This window comes from Myotis brandtii, unplaced genomic scaffold (genome assembly GCF_000412655.1).
Source record: "Myotis brandtii unplaced genomic scaffold, ASM41265v1 scaffold986, whole genome shotgun sequence".
In the NCBI taxonomy this organism is placed as follows: domain Eukaryota; kingdom Metazoa; phylum Chordata; class Mammalia; order Chiroptera; family Vespertilionidae; genus Myotis; species Myotis brandtii.
Genome location: NW_005372102.1, coordinates 1,581,218 through 1,603,694, shown reverse-complemented (window position 1 = coordinate 1,603,694; position 22,477 = coordinate 1,581,218). Strand labels below are relative to the sequence as shown.

General features: G+C 52.8%; 1 protein-coding gene and 1 pseudogene across 1 annotated transcript in view; both read left to right on the top strand.

Moving 5' to 3' along the window:
* The window catches only part of HTT (huntingtin), a 100,908-nt gene that overhangs the window by 36,934 nt on the left and 41,497 nt on the right, over nucleotides 1-22,477 (top strand). Inside the window, exons 16-26 of the mRNA XM_014533453.1 lie at nucleotides 687-880; nucleotides 968-1,065; nucleotides 3,238-3,377; nucleotides 4,548-4,611; nucleotides 4,768-4,868; nucleotides 6,941-7,087; nucleotides 8,384-8,504; nucleotides 11,367-11,443; nucleotides 12,774-12,925; nucleotides 17,952-18,154; nucleotides 21,824-21,950. Of these exons, the coding sequence (XP_014388939.1) occupies nucleotides 687-880; nucleotides 968-1,065; nucleotides 3,238-3,377; nucleotides 4,548-4,611; nucleotides 4,768-4,868; nucleotides 6,941-7,087; nucleotides 8,384-8,504; nucleotides 11,367-11,443; nucleotides 12,774-12,925; nucleotides 17,952-18,154; nucleotides 21,824-21,950 (1,424 nt within the window). The remainder of the gene's footprint in view (nucleotides 1-686; nucleotides 881-967; nucleotides 1,066-3,237; nucleotides 3,378-4,547; nucleotides 4,612-4,767; nucleotides 4,869-6,940; nucleotides 7,088-8,383; nucleotides 8,505-11,366; nucleotides 11,444-12,773; nucleotides 12,926-17,951; nucleotides 18,155-21,823; nucleotides 21,951-22,477) is intronic.
* LOC102260314 lies at nucleotides 13,901-14,739 on the top strand (annotated as a pseudogene).

Here is a 22,477-nt window from a genome sequence, read left to right as displayed (position 1 = left end):
CTGCTCGCGCCCGCGCCCGCGCCTGCCGTTCCCTGGAAGACTGCTTCCCGTCCCGACTGCTTTAGGGCAGGACAGCGGGTTTCTTGCGTTCGCGGGGCTTCCATCCGTGAGGGGCTCTCCACACAGCACACACCGCAGGGTCAGAGCCTTCCTCGTGGCGCCCAGTGGGAATGCACACAGCAGCACAGTAGAGTTCTGGGAACACACGATCTAGTTGATGATGTAGATTTTTACCGAAAGCCCAGATTAGTATGTAATCAGAATTTATAGCACAGTCCCGCTGAGCAGATGTTCACACTCAGACGTGCAGGCTGAGAGCGGCCGAGGCCCCGCTGACCCGGTCCCGCGCACGCTCTGGAAGTACTCGTTACGGCGTGATGGTGGGAAGAGTGCCCTCTGACACTCCCTCTCGCTTCCCTTGCTCGCTCTCTGGGCGCGGGGACAGACCTGTGCTTTTGAATTCATGTGAGGTAACTGTGGACTCGTTTGAGTTTTTCTCACCTTTCATGAAGGAAACAATTAGAATTTTGCTTATTGGCTGACAACCTGGAATTCTAACCGGTTGTGTTGACTGCTGCCTTGAATGTAGAATTTTCAGGCCTAAACACGCTGCCCGCAGGTTACCCTCGTCAGGCCTTGTCTGGGTGGGTCGCCCGCCCCTTGTTGTCTTTGGTGGGAAGTTGAAGTGGACTTTCACGGTGGCTGGCGTTTGTCCCCGCAGAGGAGCAGTACGTCTCGGACGTCCTCGGCTACATCGATCACGGAGACCCGCAGGTGCGCGGGGCCACGGCCATCCTCTGCGGGACGCTCGTCTGCTCCATCCTCAGCAGGTCCCGCTTCCAGGTGGGGGACTGGCTGGGCTCCGTTCGAGCTCGCACAGGTAGCGGCCAGTTTCTGAGGGTTGCCCTCTGGGTGTCATTGCCAAGTTCAAGTTCACACGCAGGTGTTTGTGGCTTGCTCTGTTCAGGAAACGCGTTTTCTCTGGTGGACTGCGTTCCTTTGCTGCGGAAAACGCTGAAGGATGAGTCATCTGTTACTTGCAAGTTGGCGTGTGCAGCTGTGCGGGTGAGCGCTCTGGACCCCCCTGTGCGTGTTGGGAACCTTACCATTAGTACAGTTAAGATTGCACGTGTCCAGACATGCAGCGTTGCAAACAAGAATAAACGTCTGTGTATCCATCACTTTGCTTAAGGAATAAACCATTGCCGATAAACTTACGGTTTAATGGACTGTTTTAAAAGTTTTGATTCTCAGAATATTCTCATGGGGTTAGCTGGTTTGAAATATACCTTTTTCCTAAGAGCGTATTTAGAAAAAGATCTTGCTAACATAAGTGTCAAAGCTGTTGAATTAAAAATGACAACTCGTTGAGGCCGTGGGACACACAGTTAGAGTGAGGCTGGAGGCCGTTAGTCACCTCTGTCTGTGACAAGTGGCAGGCCCCGTCCTTGGCCTGGCAGCTGTGCAGCCTTTCCGCCCACCTGGTTCATAGTCACCCCAGCCCGTCACCAGCCGAACTGTGAGGTACACAGTGACATCGGGAAGCGTGAGGGGCGGGGCTGGCCCTGGGTCTCAGATGTGTGGGAAGTGGCGGGTGATGGTGCCATTCCCTCGTACTGCTGATGCGTGTTCATGGGATGGGTGTCTGGGAGGAGAGGCTGTGACTGAGGCAGAAATGGGAGGAAAAGGAAAACTAAGTTATGTGACAGGGACACACTTCAAAACGCAAGTTTGCTGAAGTAAAGCATGTATCGCAAATGTCTCTGAGCACGTGGACCAGTGTGTGCGTGCGAGGTGCACGTGGACCATTGTGTGCGAGTGAGTTGCATGTGGACGAGTGTGTGTGACTGAGGTGCACGTGGACCATTGTGTGCAAGTGAGTTGCACATGGATGAGTGTGTGCGACTGAGGTGCACATGGACCAGTATGTGTGTGAGTGCACATGGACCAGTGTGTGTGTGAGGTGCACGTGGACCATTGTGTGTGTGTGAGTGAGGTGCACATGGACCATTGTGTGCGAGTTGCACATGGACACGTGTGTGCGAGTGATGTGCACGTGGACCAGCGTGGGTGAGTGATGTGCACGGGGACCAGTGTGTGCACATGGAGCGGTGTGTGCACGTGATGTGCACATGGACGAGTGTGTGCGTGTGATGTGCATGTGGACCAGTGTCTGCGCGTGATGTGCACATGGACCAGCATGTGCGAGTGATGTGCACGTGGACCAGTGGGTGCGTGTGATGTGCACATGGACCAGCGTGGGTGAGTGATGTGCACGTGGACCAGTGTGTGCGCGGGATGTGCACGTGGACCAGTATGGGTGAGTGATGTGCACGTGCACCAGTATGGGTGAGTGATGTGCACGTGCACCAGTATGGGTGAGTGATGTGCACGTGCACCAGTATGGGTGAGTGATGTGCACGTGCACCAGTATGGGTGAGTGATGTGCACGTGCACCAGTATGGGTGAGTGATGTGCACGTGCACCAGTATGGGTGAGTGATGTGCACGTGCACCAGTATGGGTGAGTGATGTGCACGTGCACCAGTATGGGTGAGTGATGTGCACGTGCACCAGTATGGGTGAGTGATGTGCACGTGCACCAGTATGGGTGAGTGATGTGCACGTGCACCAGTATGGGTGAGTGATGTGCACGTGCACCAGTATGGGTGAGTGATGTGCACGTGCACCAGTATGGGTGAGTGATGTGCACGTGCACCAGTATGGGTGAGTGATGTGCACGTGCACCAGTATGGGTGAGTGATGTGCACGTGCACCAGTATGGGTGAGTGATGTGCACGTGCACCAGTATGGGTGAGTGATGTGCACGTGCACCAGTATGGGTGAGTGATGTGCACGTGCACCAGTATGGGTGAGTGATGTGCACGTGCACCAGTATGGGTGAGTGATGTGCACGTGCACCAGTATGGGTGAGTGATGTGCACGTGCACCAGTATGGGTGAGTGATGTGCACGTGCACCAGTATGGGTGAGTGATGTGCACGTGCACCAGTATGGGTGAGTGATGTGCACGTGCACCAGTATGGGTGAGTGATGTGCACGTGCACCAGTATGGGTGAGTGATGTGCACGTGCACCAGTATGGGTGAGTGATGTGCACGTGGACCAGTGTGTGCGTGTGATGTGCGTGTGGACTGGTGTGTGCACGTGATGTGCACGTGGACCAGTGTGTGCAAGTGTGTGGAGCTTCTGACGCTGTCACGCGGCCTTGCTTTCCAGCACTGTGTCATGAGCCTCTGTAGCAGCAGCTACAGCGACCTGGGGCTGCAGCTGATCACCGACGTGCTGAGCCTGAGGAGCAGCTCCTACTGGCTGGTGAGGACGGAGCTGCTGGAGACACTCGCAGAGACGGACTTCAGGTGCGCGCAGCAGGCCCCTCACAGGGCGCAGGGCCTCCAAAGGCTGGGCCCTTGGTGCAGGTGGTGATGGTTACCAGCGAGCCCAGATAGTGAGCGTCACTAGCTAACCTGGTGTCGAGTCACCAGGGAAGCGGGTGGTGAGGATCATCAGGTAGCTCCTAGGTTCTGAGAGTCACCAGGTCAGCCCTGGCAGTGAGCGAGGCCGGTCACCTGTGCGGCAGAAACCGAGGGGCTTAGAGCTGACAGTGCTTCGCTCCGTCTGCGCTCGGCCCCGCTCAGACCCTCCGCGCAGCGAGTGCAGTGCCGGGGTCTCCGGCCTTGAAGCGTCTGATGGAGTGGAAGGGTGACTTCACGCCAGAGCCGTGTCAGTGCCGGTCCTTAGAGCGTGCTCCCCACTGCCCCAGACTTGGGTCAGAGGCTGCTTGGTGTGGAGCGTGAACTTGATCAGATGGGCTGCAGTTTCTCGCGTCCCGGAGGAGTGTGGGTTTTCTGCCAGAGAGAATGTTTCTTTTCTTACCAGGGACTTTTTAAGCACCGTCTGGAGCAGTGGTTCTCAACCTTCTGGCCCTTTAAATACAGTTCCTCATGTTGTGACCCAACCATAAAATTATTTTCGTTGCTACTTCATCACTGTCATGTTGCTACTGTTATGAATCGTCATGTAAATATCTGATACGCAGGATGGTCTTAGGCGACCCCTGTGAAAGGGTCCTTCGACCACCAAAGGGGTCGCGACCCACAGGCTGAGAACCGCTGGACTAGAGGCTGGTCTGTGCCAGGCGCGTGCTGGCGCCCTCTGCGGGCATTTGCTGCCTCCTCAGAACATCTCTGAGAATTAGGGGTTGTCTCTCCTGTACCCCTCAGAGGGGCCACAGCATGGGCGTGAGCACCTGCTGGCCCCTGCCCACAGTTCCCACATTTGAGCTAACTCTGCAGGCCCTGGAGTCTTAAAATAATGCACGCTCGTGTTGCCTTTGAAGAGAAGCATTTTCTCAGCACATCTGATGGGCGGAGTCTGGAATTAGGAGAGGATGTGACACCATTTAGTGGGTGCTGCCGGCTCCCCGCCTCCGCGGCCTGCCCTCGCGGTGGGCCTGTCGTTTTTCGCCGCCGCCGCCAGAGGTGCTTGTGGAGGGATGGGTGCTCACCGTGAAACGTTTCTTTCGTCAGGTTGGTGAGCTTTTTGGAAGCAAAAGCAGAACACCTGCACAGAGGGGCGCACCATTACACAGGGGTAAGCACGTTCCCGCGGGGAGTCGCGGGTGCATGCTGCCCGGGCTGCGGCGGCTTCCTGCCGGCGGTGATGCACGACCGCGAGCTCTTCCTCACCGCCCTCCCCAGCAGCTGGCCGAACCCTCGGGACATAGCCGGTCTCTTTTCTCTCTCAAAGCTTTTGAAGCTGCAAGAGCGGGTGCTCCACAGCGTGGTCCTCCACCTGCTGGGGGATGAAGACCCCAGAGTGCGACACGTGGCCGCCGCGTCGTTAGTGAGGTATTTGCCAGCGTCTTTTCCCTTCGGTTACTTTTCTGGCGAAAGCACCGATGTTATGAGGAGGGGGCCGGGGAACATTCTGGGCCAGAGGGCAGTATTCCGTCACTTCCAGCTGCTCCTCAGTTATCAGGAAAGAAGTTACTCACTGCCACGAGCCTAAAACGTCGTCGGCACAGCAGGACACTGACCCCGAGGCCAAGTTGCACTCCCGAATTTTTGAATATAGGGAATGGCGCTAGGAAGGAAGTGAAAATCACCGTCAGTTCTGCCGCTTGGAGATGATGGCTGTTAACATTTTGCTCTGTAATTGGAACAAAATATATAGAGCTTTGTAATCTAGTAATTTCCACTTAAATATTAGCAATTTCCTGTTATCAGATACTCTTCTAGAAGAGAAATTTTAACTGGTGCCAGTTTTTACTATGTGATTGTGATAAGCCTTTATATAAATATTATTTAGTTGTATATTAAAGTTATCTTTCTCTTTTCAATTGATTTTTTTTTTTAAGAGAGGAAGGGAGAGAGGGAGAGGGAGAGAAAGAAACATCAATCAGTTGCCTCCTGCCTGAATCCCAACCGGTAATCACACCCACGACCCGGGTGTGTGCCCTGACGAGGAACAGAACCTGTGACCTTTTGGTGTCGGAGCGACACCACCTGCCGAGCGACACCAGCCAGGGTGAAGCTGTCTTCCATTTAAATAATGAGCAGTGTTCCTTCCAGTCAGCATTGCCACACAAACGCTTCTGCATAATTTTTGGAAGTTGAGTTACTAAGGCCAAGCTTTGGGATGCTCTTAAATTTTTTCTAATAGCTTTTTGAGGTATAATTTACATGCCTTGAAGTACACGCATCTTACATGTACAATGGAAAGATCTTCAGCTCATTTTCGGACTGTGTAGCCATCACCACAGTCCAGTTGTAGAACATTCCATGGCCTGCAAGGATCCCTTGTGCCCATTTGCAAGCTCCCCGTTCCCACCGCAGCCAGGCAGCCAGGAGCCTGCGTCCTGCCTCCGGAGGGTGGCCTCTGGGGCTGCTTCTGTCAACGCGGCCGGACGACAGGCGGGCTGCTGCCCTGGCGCCTCTCGCTTGGGTTTGAGGGGCAGGTGCTGCAGCAGGTGCTGAGGAGCAGCCTCGCAGGGACCCTTGTGCTCTGTGCACTCGCTCACCAGAGGGTGGTCGTTGTTATTTCCCCTTTTGGGTGACGATGAGTCATGTTGCCGTGAGCATCTGCCCGCGAGGCTTTGCGTGGACTTAGTTTTCATTCTCCTGGGTGGGTCCTGGCGGTGGGCTTCTGTGGGTGGGTGCTTTCTGCAGCAGGCCCGTTAACTCCCATGCGGACTGTGGTTGTGCCTCGTTCTGCTCACCAAACATATTTCAGACAAGTTAAACATGTGTCAGTTGTTTAGGAAGAAATTGGTATTTCTTTTTAAAAATAACACGTTTACTCAACAAAATCTAAGGAAAATACAAAAAAGTGAATAAAAATTCTTGTAATCAAACCACTCAGAAAACCAGTTAAATGTGGTGACATCTTTCCGCTTCCAGTGCTGGCGTTTGCATTTCGTGATGCCCTGGGAGGTGTAGCTTTTCACTGGCTTCACTGGGTTTGTATGACTTGCCTGGTCAAAGATTTTGGATCTTTACCGTTTTCTGAAAACGATTGCAGTTTTATACCTTGAAAATTGTGCTGAATGGCCAAGTCTCCATAGAGGAAAGATACAGGGGTTTGCAAGTAAAATAGTGATTGTTTCTGAAAGTTCTGCACCCCTCCTGCCAGTGTGGGAGTCCACGCACTCACGGAAACCCACAAAACGCTCCGCACGTGGGTGCAGGAAGGAGCCCCCCTGCTCCACTGGGAGAGTCCCCCGGATTCTGCCTTTGGGCTCAGCGTAGCTTGGCGAGGGGTGGCCTGTGGTTGGAGACCCCCAACATGCTAGGGAGCACACGCCTGGAAAGTGCAGTGGGCTTCGCGGGCGGACGGCGATGGAGGCCTGCCACCTTGACGGGTGGGGAGCCGCAGGCGGGTGTCCATGCTTCCTCCAGTGAACACCTCGCTTTCATGTTAGGCTTGTCCCCAAGCTGTTCTATAAGTGCGACCAAGGGCAGGCGGACCCCGTCGTGGCCATGGCCAGAGACCAGAGCAGTGTTTACCTGAAGCTTCTCATGCACGAGGCGCAGCCCGCCTCCCACTTCTCCGTCAGCACCATAACCAGGTACGCGACCAAGCCCGTCGGGAAAGCGCCCTTTCCTGGTGCCTTGCTCTAGGGCTTTCATCTAAACTGGATTTTCTAGGACGAAAACCCCAAAATGTTTAGGTGCAGGTGTTTGAGCAGATCATCTTCCTTTGATAGTATTTGTTCTTTTTCAGGATTTAGCTCCCGCCTCCTTAAGCTCTGCTGAGTCACACAGAAGTGACACCGTAACCTTTGGTTCAGTACGAGCCACGTACTCAGTGTATTCCTCTGTAGGACTCTGATGCTGTCTTATCTAAAACGTGTCCGTGGAATGTTTCACTTTGTTTGTCTTGCCTGTGCCCATTAATTTTTATATGAGTGGGCTATTTATTTACTTATTTTTATTTATTTTTTTGGTAATCCTCACCTGAGGATATTTTTTCCATTGATTTTTAAAGAGAGTGGAAGGGAGGGAGGGAGAGGGGAGAGAAAGAGAGAGAGAAAAAGACAAAGAGAAAAGAGAAGAGAAGAGAGAGAAACAGTGATGTGAGAGAGACACACATCGATCAGTTGCCTCCCGCATGCGTCCCCGACCAGGGATGGAACCTGCAATCTGGGTGTGTGCCCTGACTAGGAGTTGAACCCGCCACCTTTTGGTGTATGGGGCGAAGCTTCAAACAACTGAGACGCACCTGCCAGGGCTCAGCCATTTTTTATAGAATAACTAGAGGCCCAGTGCACGAATTCGTGCACCAGTGGGGTCCCTCGGCCTGGCCTGCTGGATCGGGCCAAAACCAGCTCTCTGACATCCCCCTAGGGGTCCTGGATTGCGAGAGAGAGCAGGCCAAGCCGAGGGACCGATTGGGGAGGGACACAAGAGGTTGGTCAGCCGGGGAGGGACCGTGGGAGGGCTCCAGGGCATGTCCGGCCTGTCTCGTTCAGTCCTGATTGGTCAGACCCCAGCAGCAAGCTAACCTACTGGTTGGAACGTCTGCCCCCTGATGGTCAGTCCACGTCATAGCAACTGGTTGACCGGTCAACTCTCTGCCCCCTGGTAGTCAGTGCACATCATAGCAAGCGGTTGAGCAGCCTTAGCATATCATTAGCATGTTACGCTTTGATTGGTTGAACGGCCAACTGGACAATCAGACACTTAGCATATTAGGCTTTTATTAAATAGGATGACCACCTTATTTCCAGTCTTTCTTTAACTTTAAAGCCAAGACTGCTTTAACTTCTTGTAGCCTTTAATCTTAAACTTCTAAATGCCATCTGAGTTTTGTAAATGTCATGAGCTCTAAGAATACCTTTAAGTCTCCATCCTTTTCTTATCAGAATATATAGAGGCTATAACTTACTGCCAAGTATCACAGATGTCACCATGGAAAACAACCTGTCCAGAGTCATTGCGGCCGTGTCCCACCAGCTGGTCACGGCCACCACGCGCGCGCTCACGGTGAGTCGCCTTCGGTGGCCGCGCGTAATGAGATTCATTTTTACTCCTTTGTAAGGTCAGTTCTTTTTTGTTGTTGTTAATTCTTATCCAAGGATATATTTTCCAATGATTTTTAGAGAGAATGGAAGGGAGGGAAGGGGGAAGAGAGAGAGAGCGACACATGGATTGGTTGCCTCTGCGCCACAACTGGGTCGGGGGTCACACCTACAACCCAAGTCCGTGCCCTTGGCTGGGAATCAAACCCAGGACCCTTTGGTGTGAGGGCTGACGCTCTAACCACCGAGCCACTGACCAGGACCATAGGTCAGTTCTTTTTTGTTTTTTAAATATATTTTTATTGATTTCAGAGAGGAAGGGAGAGAGGGAGAGAGAGAGAGAGATAGAAACATCCATGATGAGACAGAATCATGGGTCGGCTGCCTCGTACATGCCCCCTCCTGGGGATCGAGCCCACGACCTGGGCATGTGTCCTTGATCAGCATTGAACCCGGGACCCTTCACACTGCAGGCCAATGCTCTGTCCACTGAGCCAAACCGGCCAGGGCAGGTTAGCTCTTAATGGTGAGATGATGCTAGACTCATATGTGGGGCTTCCTAAGAAGTTGTGATTCTTTGGACAAAACCTTGGTTTATTTCAATAGGAATATACACAACTTCGTTCTGATTATTAAAGTAGCAAATGCTCATTGTAAGAAATTCAGCCAACACAGGAAGACATAAAAGTCAAAATAAAAACTACCATAATTTGAATGGGTTTTCTCAGAAGTTTAAACTGTCTCTCGTATAACTGACTCAGAGACTTTGTAGTATATACTAAGGGGTAAAAACCAGATATACCAACAAGGATTTTGTATAATGTAATTATTTTTATCAGGATTTATGATGCTGGAATTGGAAATGAACCATAATATCCCAGAATCCAAGAATGATTGAGTTCTGATTATGACTAAATTCAGTGTAGATGGTAGTGCATTTATTATGCACCTATTAATATGATGCTTGGAGAACTTTCAAAAGTTTATAGAGATATAACCTGAATTGTAATATTGAGTGAAAAAAGGCACAATTCTAAACTGCATGCTTGTGTGTAGTCAGATCCAAGTTTTGAGAAATATTAACATATATATATATATATACTAGAGGCCTGGTGCACGAAATTTGTGTACTGTGGGGGGTTGTCTTTCAGCCCAGCCTGTGCCCTCTCGCAATCCGGGACCCCTCAGGGGATGTCTGACTGCCGGCTTAGCAGTCGGACATCCCTCTCACAGTCCAGGACCCCTCGCTCCTTACCTCCTGGTTGCTCGCTGTTCCTTACCTCTCACGCTCGGCTTGCTGCTCCTTCGCACTGCTGTGGAGGCAGGAGAGGCTCTCACCACCACCACTGCGCTCACCTAAAAAACTTAAAAGAAAAATCACTCATCTCCCCCTGCCTGCACAGTCCCCACCCTTCCCCCTCACCTCAGGGAGATGAGCCTGTCTTCTGGCTGAGCGGCGCTCCCCCTGTGGGAGTGCACTGACCACCAGGGGGAAGCTCTTGCGTTGAGCATCTGCCCCTGGTGGTCAGTGCGCATCATAGCGACCGGTCGTTCTGGTCTTTCCGCTGTGACAGTCACTTAGGCATTTATTATGTAGACTAGAGGCCTGGTGCGCGAATTCGTGCATGGGTGGGGTCCCTCTGGGTGGCCTGCAGGGATCGGGCCGAAACCCGCAGTCCAACACTGCCTGCAGCTCTTACCTGCTGCCCCCTTTCATCCCAGCCCACTGTTCCTGCCGCGGGCTCGCGCCCAATCAGTCCCATCAGGAGAGGCTCGTGCTGCCACAGCAGCGCTCACCAGCCATGAGCCCTGCGTCTGGCGCCCTCCCAAGGGCAGTGGCCTGTGGGATCGGGCTGAAACCGGTCTCTGTCATCCCCCGAGGGGTCTCGGATTGCGAGAGGGCACAGGCCAGGCTGAGGGACCCCACTGGTGCATGATTGGGCTGGGGAGGGACCGCGGGAGGGCTCCAGGGCATGTCTGGCCATCTTACTCAGTCCCGATCAGCTGGACCCCAGCAGCCAGCTAGCCTACTGGTTGGAGCATCTGCCCTCTAGTGATCACTGCACATCATAGCGACTGGTCGACCAGTCGACTGTTTGCTCCCTGGTGGTTAGTGCATGTCATAGCGAGCGGTTGAGCAGCCTTAGCATATCATTAGCATATTACACTTTGATTGGTTGTTCAATTGTTCTGCTGTTCGGTCTATTTGCTTGTTACCCTTTTATTATATAGGATATATGTTTCTCATACTCGGGAAAATGACAGGCAGAAAATTGCCAAAATTTATTTAGGATGAGTGATTTTTCTTTAAATTTTTCAGGTATCACAAATTTTCTAAAACAAAAAAAGGTAACTTTTATCATCAGGAAAAAGTATTATTCAGAGGTAGTGTCCCTTTGCTGGTGAGCAGGTCAGACCTGGTCCTTTCCCTGAAGAGACAGACGCAGAGCTTCCTTGCCGTGGGAACTCATGATGAGTCCTGATCAGCCTGGACTTGCCTTTCAGACATAAGATCGTGTGGGCTCTCCAGTTTCGTTTTCCTTTGATTTGTTCAGAATATCATAAATGTTATATGTTTGTACTTATTGTGGCCTCCGTGTGTCAGGAGGGCTGGGGGCTGTGCAGGCAGGGGGAGGGGGAGGGCTGGGGGCTGTGCAGGCAGGGGGCGGCCAAGACAACTGCAGCTCTACGCGAAGGGCCTGCCGGCCTGGCCCACTATCCCGGCGGTAGACATGAACCTCGTTGTGCGTGTATGAAGCGTGGGAGGAAGGAGGCTGGGTTGAAGGAAGCTTTCTGTGTTGGTGATTTCATTATCCTTCCTCTTCAGTTCGGATGCTGTGAAGCTCTGTGTCTCCTCTCAACCGCCTTCCCGGTCTGCACTTGGAGTCTAGGCTGGCATTGTGGGTAAGTGTTTCTCGGCCCGTGGCGTCCACAGTACGGGATAGGAACATCCTCACTGGGGCCCTGTTGGTTCTTTGCTGTGATTCCTTTATGGCCTGGGCCTGTGGGAGACGCCCCCACAGGTGCTTGTTCTGTGCTGTTGGTGTTGGGGGCGGTGGCAGGAGCTGCTGGGCAGCACCGAGCTGGTCCCAGTCATGGGCGTCAGGCTCGCTCCTCAGCGTGTGGAGGCTCAGCTACAGGAACCCCCTGTGCTGGCAGAAGACTTCCTTTTCTTATCCTCACCGAGGGTTCGTTTTTTTAGAGAGAGTGGAAAAGAGGGGGGGGGGGGGGGGGGGGGGGGGGGGGGGAGAAACATGGACGTGATGGGGTGCCTCCCATACACACCCGACCAGGGATCGGCCTGAACCTCTTGGTGTTCAGGATGATACACGCTTTGCCCTTCTGGGCCAAGAGACTTCTAGCTGCGCTTCTCCTTAGAATTATCCACTACGTGTTGAGCATGTAGGAGCATTTTTTGTGTAAAATCTAACGTGACCCACTGCGGAAGTGTGATGGCCGCAGGAGTGGGCGGAGGAATGCTGTGCTGCAGCCGCGGGGTGTCTAGCGTGCGCCCTGCGGGCTTTCCCAGCAGCGGAGTGAGGGAGCTGCTGTTCCGCACGGACGCCCACGTCATGCTGGGAAGTCAACTCGCCCATCGTGTGCCAGCGCACGGCCAGGGAGCTTTGCCCACATGCAGGGCGCTCTCCCGTCTGGAGTGACCATTTCCTGCAACAAGTACCTCCGAGCAACTGCAGTTTCTAGTCCCAGACCCAGCATCTGGCTTCTGCCCTTGCACTCGGTGCCGAAGCCAGTGCAAGTGCTAACTCAGAGGTGAAAGAGTTAAAAGTTACCAAAATGCTTTTGATCAGCTCGGCTACCCGCTTTCATCTCTCAGATGGTGTTTGCAGAGCTGTGGTTCACAGGAAAGATGCCAGTTAATTGTAAGGTCCCTTTCTGAGCTGGTGTGCAGTGGACAGTGACGGGCCTTCTTGGTTCAGAAGGGAAGCAAGACTGTTTGCTTTAGCCCTGACCAGAATGGCTCGGTTGGTTGGGCATCATCCCATGAACTGAAAGGTTGCCAGTCCGGTTCCCTGGCAGGGCATGTGCCTGGGTTGCAGGTTCGATCTTCGGTAGGGGGTGTGCAGGAGGCAGCTGATGGATGTTTTACTCTCACATTGATATTTCCCTCTCTCTCCCCCCCTTCCTTGCTCTCTAAAATAATCAATGAAATTTTTAAAAGACCGTTTGCTTTAAAATGTTTCTGTAACGTGACCTCGCACACATCTGCCCCCAGAGTGCCCCCTCTGAGCGCCTTGGACGAGTCCAGGAAGAGCTGTACTGTCGGGATGGCCTCGGTGATCCTGACCCTGCTCTCGTCCGCGTGGTTCCCATTGGACCTCGCAGCCCATCAGGATGCCTTGATCTTGGCCGGAAACTTGCTTGCAGGTATTGGTTCTGAGTTGAAACAGAGACCTCGGTCTTTAGCTTTCGATTTCCTTGTGAGGGGCAGGGCAGCGAGCACATGAGGGAAGAGCACCGAGGTCGCTGCCAGCGACAGCTTGTTCCTGGCGTCAGACGTGACCGCGTGCGCAGGTGTCCGCTGTCGGCGTGTGCTGTCGGCAGCTAGTCTGTGTCCAGTGTCCCAATGGAGCCCTTTCCCAGTCTGGCCCCTGCGAGAGGCACAGGCAGGCTCCTTTCTCATTTCAGTTTAGGGGCACATGGGCCAGGCACTGTCTCAGCAACTGGGTGGTAAGAAAGTACGATGTGTGGGCTCCGTTCTCACGTCCAATGCAGATTAGGGGCCACGTGGAACTGAAGGGCAGTGGCAGCACAGAGTGGCCGCAATCACTGCCCTTAGGACGGAAACAAGACTTCTTATGGGCTGGCAGGAAAGGGCACGTGATGGAGGGCACAGCATGTGCAAAGGCCTGGAGACGTGAAAAATGGTGTGACAGCTGAAGACTGGATGTAGGGACGAGGACTAGGATGGAGAATGTGGCTGAAATCAGTGGTGTGGGGCCCCCAGCGTCCACAGGAGGACTGGTCCTGCTTGCTGTGGAGGCCATTGGGGAGCTTCGTGAACGGGACCAACAGGTGAATTAGGGCGGGTGGGCAAGCATAGGTCACTACTGCTAATTAAGACAATAATCTGTAATACATAAAAAGCCAGCGGCTGTAATGCCATCATGACCATAATGATCATTAGACCAGAACCACCATGGCCCCTCGCCGGGCTGGCTCCACCCCCCAGGTAGCGGTTAGGGGCGCCCCTAGGCAACACGATAGGGTGCAAGTTTGATGAGGGAAAGTCAAAGAAATAGAGGGGAAGGTCTTAAGGGTCTGTGGGGTTGGGGTGGTCCATCTGGAGTAGGTGTGGAGTGTGCTGGGAAAGGAAGAGGAAGATCCGATTAGAAAACGGCATCACTGCCGGCCTCAACCCTGAAATGGTGCTGCTGGCCGAGCACCTGCTGAAGCCGCTGCCCTCGGACAAGCAGATTGAGACCGGGCCCTTCCTGGAGGCGGTGTCCCACCTGCCACCCTTCTTCGATTGCCTTGGGTCCCCAGTGTTTACGCCCATCAAGGCAGACATAAGTGGTAACATCACGAAAATCAAAGCTGTGTACAACACCGACCCGGCCGAGTTCCAGACCCTGCAGAACATCCTGGAGGCGCAAAAGGAAACGGATGGAGCAGAGTGGCCCAAAGTGGGGGCCACGCTGGCGCTGATGTGGCTGAAAAGGGGCCTCCGCTTCACCTAGGTCTTCCTGCAGAGCATCTGCGACGGGGAGCGGGACGAGAGCCACCCCAACCTCATCCGCGTCAACGCCACCAAGGCCTAGGAAATGGCGCTCAAGAAGTACCACGGCTGGATCGTGCAGAAGATCTTCCAGGCAGCGCTATATGCTGCGCCCTACAAGTCTGACTTCCTGAAAGCACTCTCTAAGGGCCAGAACGTGATGGAGGAGGAGTGCCTGGAGAAGGTCCGCCTGTTCCTGGTCAACTACACGGCCACCATCGACGTCATCTACGAGATGTACACCAAGATGAACGCCGAGCTCAACTACAAGGTGTAGGCGTGCCCCCGGCCGGCACTCCCAGGCACAGACCAGCCAGAGTCACTGTGAAGCAGCGGAGGCCGCCGTGGCCTGCGTCCCCCAGAGCGGCCCAGAGTCTGGCTGGGGTTGCAGGGGACAGCCCTGGTTTCTGAAAAGTCATTTTTGGGGTCTATCCTAACGGAGCAATAAATTACCACCCTCTTCTGCGTCACCTTTAATTTCACAGCAGCACAGACCGACTGCCTTCATTTCAGTGCGATGAAAATCAGTTAATGTTGCTAATAAGTCAAGTCCTAGGGTTTTCTGTCCCTGTCCCCGCACGTGGTGTGTGAGCCTGGGGAAGCCCTGTCATACACCTCATTTTAAAAATGAGGATCTGGTGCAGAGATGTTTCAGGCCATGTAAGGCCCACAAGGAGTCGGATTTGAAATTATACAGGATTTTTTTTTAAAGCAGACTGCTGTGTGCTCCTGTGGTTGCACAGCCCAGCCTCACAGCACTGTCAGCATAGACCCTGCTCTTCCTACTGTCTTTTTCCCGACAGTTTTTTATAGTTGAAAACAACCAGCAAGCCTTTGATGACCTTGACCAAGGGGACTGTATTTCAAAGCTATCAGGTATGAGGAACTGACCCAGATGACTGAGTTTGCATTCTTCTGCATAAGTGTTTCCTTCAGGGACAGCCTACCCACCTAAGAAACTACCCATCACGTGTGTTCTCTCAGAGGGGAGGCCACAACCCTCCCGATGCCGAGACCCAAGGAACACCTCGCTGCCGTAACTGTCCCTCCTGGCACTCACAAGAGCTGTATTTTGAAAGTGTTGGGGTGATAGAGGGGCCCCCCAAAGAATTCATGTGTGTTAAAAACCCAATGAGGAACAACTGGTGATTTTTATGCAAACACTAAATAACTCTTAGTAAATAAACCTCTATTTTGGAATCACAAACACACACACAAACTTTGGAGCTAGTGAAGGCCGTTTGTACCGACTGTTGAGCGCTCAGAACTAGAGTTGAATTGGGATAGAAATCCTGCTAGTAGCACCTGATGCCTGAAATCTGAGTGCTCTGCTTTTAGGTTTTACAGTTCAAGTGTTTGGAGACTGCCTATTAAAACATGCCTGGTGGAAAGTGTTTGTATAGAAGCCATAAGTATTAAGTATTTGCTGTGTTTACCATGCTTAGCTCTCTGTAAGGAATATGGAATAATGTTAAACGCCTCATGTTCTCAAGAAGCTTGAATTTTAAAATAAATAAGAAGAAATATAAATATTAAAAATAAAAAAGAAGAAGCTTGAGTTTTAGGGGTGAAATCAGGCAGGCAGGCGAGCAGTTAAGAGCCAGCAGTCCCAGATTGTGAGAGGGATGTCTGTGGGATCAGGCCTAAACCGGCAGTCGGACATCCCCCAAAAGGTCCCGGATTGCGAGAGGGTACAGGCTGGGCTGAGGGACCCACCCCCCTCCCGTGCACAAATTTCGTGCACCGGGCCTCTAGTTAGTAATAAATAATACAAGAATATGCTCTGTTCAAAAGTAGGTTTACAGAACAGAGAACCCAGAAATCGACCCAAGTCATTATGCTCAATTAATATTTGACAGAGGAGGCAAGAGCATACAGTGGAGTCAAGACAGTCTCTTCAATAAATGGTGTTGGGAAAATTGGACAGATACATGCAAAGAAATGAAACTATGCTATTAACTTATACCATACACAAAAATAAACTCAAAATGGATAAGAGACTTAAATGTAAGACGGGAAACCATAAAAATCTTAGAAGAATCCATAGGCAGCAAAATATCAGACATATATTGTAGCATCTTTACCCCTATATCTCCTAGGACAATGGAAACTAAGGAGAAAATAAATAAATAGGACTACATCAAAATAAAAAGCTTCTGCATAGCAAAAGAAACCATCAACAACACAACAAGAGAGCCCACTGCATGGGAGAACACATTTGCCAATGTTATCTGCAATAAGGGTTTAATCTCCAAAATTTATAGGGCACTCATACAACTTAACAAAAGGAAGATAAAACAATCCAATCAAAAATGGGCAAAGGACCTAAATAGACACTTTTTGAAAGAGGACATCCAGAAGGCCAAGAGACATATGAAAACATGCTCAAAGTCACAAATCATCCGAGAGATGCAAATCAAAACAACAATGAGGTACCATCTCACACCTGTCAGACTGGCTATCATCAACAAATCAACAAACGACAAGTGCTGGAGAGGATGTGGAGAAAAAGGAACACTTGTGCACTGCTGGTGGGAATGCAGACTGGTGCAGCCACTATGGAAGACAGTATGGAGTTTCCTCAAAAAACTAAAAATGGAACTCCCATTTGACCCTGTGATCCCACTTCTAGGAATATATCCCAAGAAACCAAAAACACCAATCAGAAAGGATATATGCACCCATATGTTCATAGCAGCACAATTCACCATAGCTAAGATCTGGAAACAGCCTAAGTGCCCATCAGTAGATGAATGGATTAGAAAACTGTGGTACATCTACACGATGGAATACTATGCTGCTGTAAAAAAGAAGGAACTCTTACAATTTGCAACGGCATGGATGGAGCTGGAGCTCTTACCATTCACAACAGCATGGATGGAACTGGAGAGCATTATGCTAAGTGAAATAAGCCAGTCAGAGAAAGATAAATATCACATGATATCACTCATTTGTGGAATATAATGAACAACATAAACTGATGGACAAAAATAGAGACAGAGAAGCATCTCAGAGAGAAGGCAGGAGAGGGTAAGGGGGGGTGGGTAAGAGATCAACCAAAGGACTTGTATGCATGCATATAAGCATAACCCGTGGACACAGACAGTGAGGGCATGTGTTAGGGGGTGTGAGTAGCCAGGGGGAGTCAATGGGGGGAAGAGGAGACATGTAATACTTTCAACAGTAAGGAATTTAAATTTAAAAAAATATCACCAAAAAAAGTAGGTTTACAGTTGTGAGTATGCAAATCACAGAGTGCATTCCTGTGTTATTATTGATTAATTGCTGTATTAATCGTTAGTAGTAGTAGTACTAACCTCCCTGGCCCTCCTGTAGTTTAGAAGGATCACTCGCGCCCTGACTGGGTTGGAGGAGGGGGAAACTGGGAGGTTCAGGTTGTAGTTCGGGGAAGAGCGAGTCCAGCACCACGTGCTGTGCAGGCGCAGGAGGCGCCGAGCGCAGGCGGGGCCGCACCTCGGGTGACTGCCACTCTGGGTGGGAGTGTGATGGTGACCGGCATGGAAATTGGGAGCATGTTTTGGGGGAAATGTCAGTTTCCTGGTGATTTGAGGTATCAGTGACTGTCAGGTGGAGGTGTGCGTGTGGATGGGTCTGACTGCCACGGGTTTCCCGCACGCCGCGGGGGTGGAGGTAACACCTGTGCCTGTATCACAGCCAGTGCCCCCCGATCTCTGAGAAGCTCATGGGCCGCCGAGGAAGAGGCCGCCCCAGCAGCCGCCAAGCAGGAGGAGGCGTGGCCAGCGCTGGGGGACCGGAGCCTGGTGCCCATGGTGGAGCAGCTCTTCTCCCACCTGCTGAAGGTGATCAACATCTGCGCCCACGTGCTGGACGAGGTGGCGCCTGGACCCGCGGGGAAGGTAACCTCGTGCCCGGGCCCGTGCCATGCCGTCGACTGGCCTTCAGGCGTGCCTGTGTGTGCCCAGCCGTCTGTCCCGTACTCTGTGCTTTAAGTGAACAAGATTGCTCATGTTGTGACTCAGAATTTCATACAAAATGCCATGATCCAGTTCGTAGCCTCTGGTCTCGTCCTCAAGTACCGTTGCCTCCGAGGGCAAAGCTAGCTGTAGCGGGCGTTCCTCGTTAGCAAGAAAGCCAGGCTTCAAGTGCTGGCACGTCCGTCTGCTCTCTCCTGACGTGTCGGCAAACACTGTGCTTTTCTGTGAAGCAGTCAGTACAATCACCTCCAGGCCAACGGCCGGCTCTCCCACGTGGGTTCCTCTGCGCCTCTGTCCCCTCTTGCTTCTCCATCGCAGTCTCCGTCTCGAGCAGACCCGTCTGCCTTCAGGCTCTCCTCACTGCCGACCTCCCTGCAGCCCTGTCTGCTGCTCCCTGCTCCGCACGGCCTGACACTGGCCTCTCTGAGGGCGCTGCCTGGCCTCTGTCACCGCCACACCCATTCTTAGCCGCAGGTCTGATTGGTGCCACACGTTCCCCGGCAGCCCCTCCTGCCAGGTCAGTCTTTGAACCTCGTGGGTGCTTCTCGGTCCTGTGTCCCCCCGCCCCCCACCTCAGTTCCTGTCCTGGCACATTCTCTCCTGGCTTCCGATTGGCTCTTGCTTCCCTGACTCTTCTGTTCCGGGCGTGTTCCAGGTGTGGTCTTCGCCCACCATGAATGCTTTCTGGGCTCTGCCCTGCATCATGCTCGGTAACCATGGAAACGTGCCACATCTGTGCCAGCCAGGAGAGTGGCCCGCACCACCTGTGGCTACTGCGCCCTTGACATGCAGCCACTGTGACTAAGGAACAGAACTTCTTTTTTTCAAGTACAGTTGACGTTCACTATCAGTTTCAGGTGTAAATTACAGTGGTTGCACATTTCTATAATTTATGACGTGATCCTCCTGATAACTCTGTCCCCACCTGGCACCAAGCATAGTTACTGCAGTGTCATTGCCTGTATTCCCTCGGCTGAACCTCACGTCCCTGGACAGTCTGGATCTACCAAACTCTACTTCTTAGCCCCTCCCCTTTCCCACCCGGTCCCCCAGGCACCCTCCCCTCTGGCAGCCATCACTTTGTTCTCTATCTTTGAGTTTGTTCACTTATTTTGTGTTTTAGATTCCACATATAAGTGAAATCATATGGTGTTTGTCTTTGTCTGTCTGACTTATTTCACTCAGCATCATAGTCTCTAGATTCATCCATGTTGCTGCAGATGGTAGGATTTCATTCTCCTTAATAGCTGGGTAATGTTCCATTGTGTGCACGTACCACGGCTTTTATCCACTCATCTGCAGGTGGGCACTGGGCCTGTGTCCATGTCTTGGCTACTGTAAATAACTGCGGTGAGCACAGAGGGGTATATATCCTTTCCAATAGTGTTTGCGTTTCCGTGGCTGTATCCCAGGAGTAGAATTGCTGGGTCAGAAGGTAGCTCCGTTTTTGATGTTTTCCAATTTGCATTCCCATCGGCAGTGCACAGGGGGTACTGACTTCTGATGTCAGTCATTGCGTTTGCACTTCAGTAGCCACGTGTAGACAGTGCCCTTGTGTGGGCAGGCGGAGCAGGCAGCAGCTAAGCATCAGAGGCCCGAGGCCTGGCGGCGCCAGTCCCGTGTGGTCTGCTGCCTCTCGGCACTTCTGCCTGGCGCTTCACAGCCAGCCCAGACCTGGCTGCACCGGAGCTGCGCGGCCCACCGTCTGTGCCGGCCCCGCTCCTCTCACTTCGTGTGTGTTTTTTAATGTTTCTATTGGTTTCAGGGAGGATGGGAGAGGGAGAGGGAGAGGGAGAGGGAGAGGGAGAAACATCAATGATGAGAGAGAATCATTGGTAGGCTGCCTCCTGCACGCCCCCCACTGAGGATCAACCCTGCAACCCAGGCATGTGTCCCGACTGGAAATTGAACCGTGACCTCCTGGCTCATAGGTTGATGCTCAACCACTGAGCTGACTGAGCCACGCCGGCCGGGCTCACTGTGTGTTTTGTAAAGTTGGACACGTGGGAGTCATTGCAACTCTTCATTCTCCCCCAAGTCCTTTGTTTTCCCTACGAAGTATCTCGCAAGAAACTGTTTACATACATGTACCTATACGTGTGCACGTACCTGTACACACACACATGTGCACATGCACATGCACACACGCAGGAACACAGACTGTTTCCTCTGTTCACTGCCACTGCTCCGGCCAGGCGGGCAGAGCATCTCATCGGAGGCTGAAGCAGCCTCAGTGTTTGATTTATTTATTTATTTATTTATTTATTATTATTTTTTAAAATATTTTATTGATTTTTTTACAGAGAGGAAGGGAGAGGGATGGAGAGTTAAAAACAACGATGAGAGAGAAACATCGATCAGCTGCCTCCTGCACACCTCCCACTGGGGATGTGCCCGAAACCCAGGTACATGCCGTTGACCGGAATCGAACCTGGGACCCTTCAGTCCGCAGGCCGACGCTCTATCCGCTGAGCCAAACCGGTCAGGGCAGCCTCAGTGTTTAGAGCAGCATGTTGATGTGATGCAGTTGGCGTCATCCACGCCCCGCCCCTCCCCCTGCAGTGTGCGGGTCACTCTTTCAGTGCCACAGTCGCTTGGCCGCCACTGCAGTCAGTTTTAGAGCCCAGAAAGGAACGCTGTGCCCTTAGCCGTCACCCTCCAGCCCTCCATGGCCCCGGCTCCCGGCAACCCCAGGCCTTTCCATTTCAGTGGGGAGGTGCCTGTGGCCACATGTAAATGGAGTCACACCGGTGTCTTGCGTGCCTGGCCCCTCCCCTTAGCGTGTTCCCAGGGCAGTCGTCTGTGCTGCTCTCCAGTCCTCCCACTGCCTCAGTCCTCCCTGCCCGCAGCCATCACGTCCGCTTTGCAGGCCTCACGCTGACGTGCACGGTGAGTTCTCTGAGATCCCGAGCGAGGGCCCAGCTGGGGCCTGGGGTCCAGGCTCTGTCGGCATCCTCACTGCCCCTGTGGGCTGCCCCCTGCAGCCTGGGAGCCGGGGCCTCCGCAGTCTGTGGGCCACCAGCTCTGTGCCCTCAGCTGTGACCTCCACTCAGTCACCTCCCCCGCGAGCCTGCTTCCTCACCGGGAAGGGGCGTTTAAGACGTGGCTCCCGGAGAACGCTCTGGCGCTGCTGCTCTGGGCGGTGTCCTGCCGGGCGCCAGGGCCCTCCGTCCCACGTTCCCAGCACGCCTGTCAGGAAGGGCTGTCCACACCCACCGCATGGGGCGAGGGGTTGGCTGATGGACGTGGTTATGCAGTTTCTGAGCTCTGAATGTGGATTCGCAGAGAAGATGAACTCTGTGGGTGGATGCTTTTCAATAAATGGAAAACCATAGGCTAGCCCAGTGATGGCGAACCTTTTGAGCTCGGCGTGTCAGCATTTTGAAAAACCCTAACTTAACTCTGGTGCCGGGTCACATATAGACATTATTTGATATTTGCAACCATAGTAAAACAATTAACAAAGAAAAATCAACCAAAACGATGAGTTCGCGTGTCACCTCTGACATGCGTGTCATAGGTTCGCCATCACTGGGCTGTAGGCTGCAGTTTCTGTGCGGTTTACTCCCAGGTCCTTGCTCTCTGTTCCAGGCAGCCCTGCCGTCCCTGACAAGCGCCCCTGCTCTCAGCCCCATTCGGCGGAAGGGCAAGGAGAAGGAGCCGAGCGAGCAGGCGTCCGTGCCGCTGAGCCCCAAGAAAGGCAGCGACGCCAGCCCTGGTAGGAGGCACTGACGGGGTGGGGGGGCGGGGGGGGGCATCTGTTTCCTAGACGTTTAGGGCCTATGCTTACACGTGTCAAGATAATGGAATAACTTGGTACTTTTTGGAAATAAAATACACAGCAGTGAAGCCAGAGGAATGGTTTCCCAGGTGCGGTTCTAGATATTAACATGAACTCGTGTGTCCAGACCACATGGGTCCTAAGCATCTCTGCGTGTCTAGCTCATGTGCGGTCACAGCAGCCTGCGGGGCCGCCTCCGCCCTGCCCGCCCGGCTCACTGCGGAGCGGGGCGGGATCCTGGTCGTCGGTGAGGGAGGCGGTGTAGTGTCGAGGAGCAGAGGCGATTCCCAGAGGGGAGTTCTGACGTGGGAAATTGGAAATTACAGTGGGGAGTGCCCCGCAGGAGAGAAAGGGGACAGTCATCTGAGCGAGAGGAACCTGGGACGTCACCCTCGGCGAGTCTCAGAGTTCAGTGCTCCACAGCCACGCGGTCCGAGCTGGCGTCTCGGGGGGGGAGGGACCGC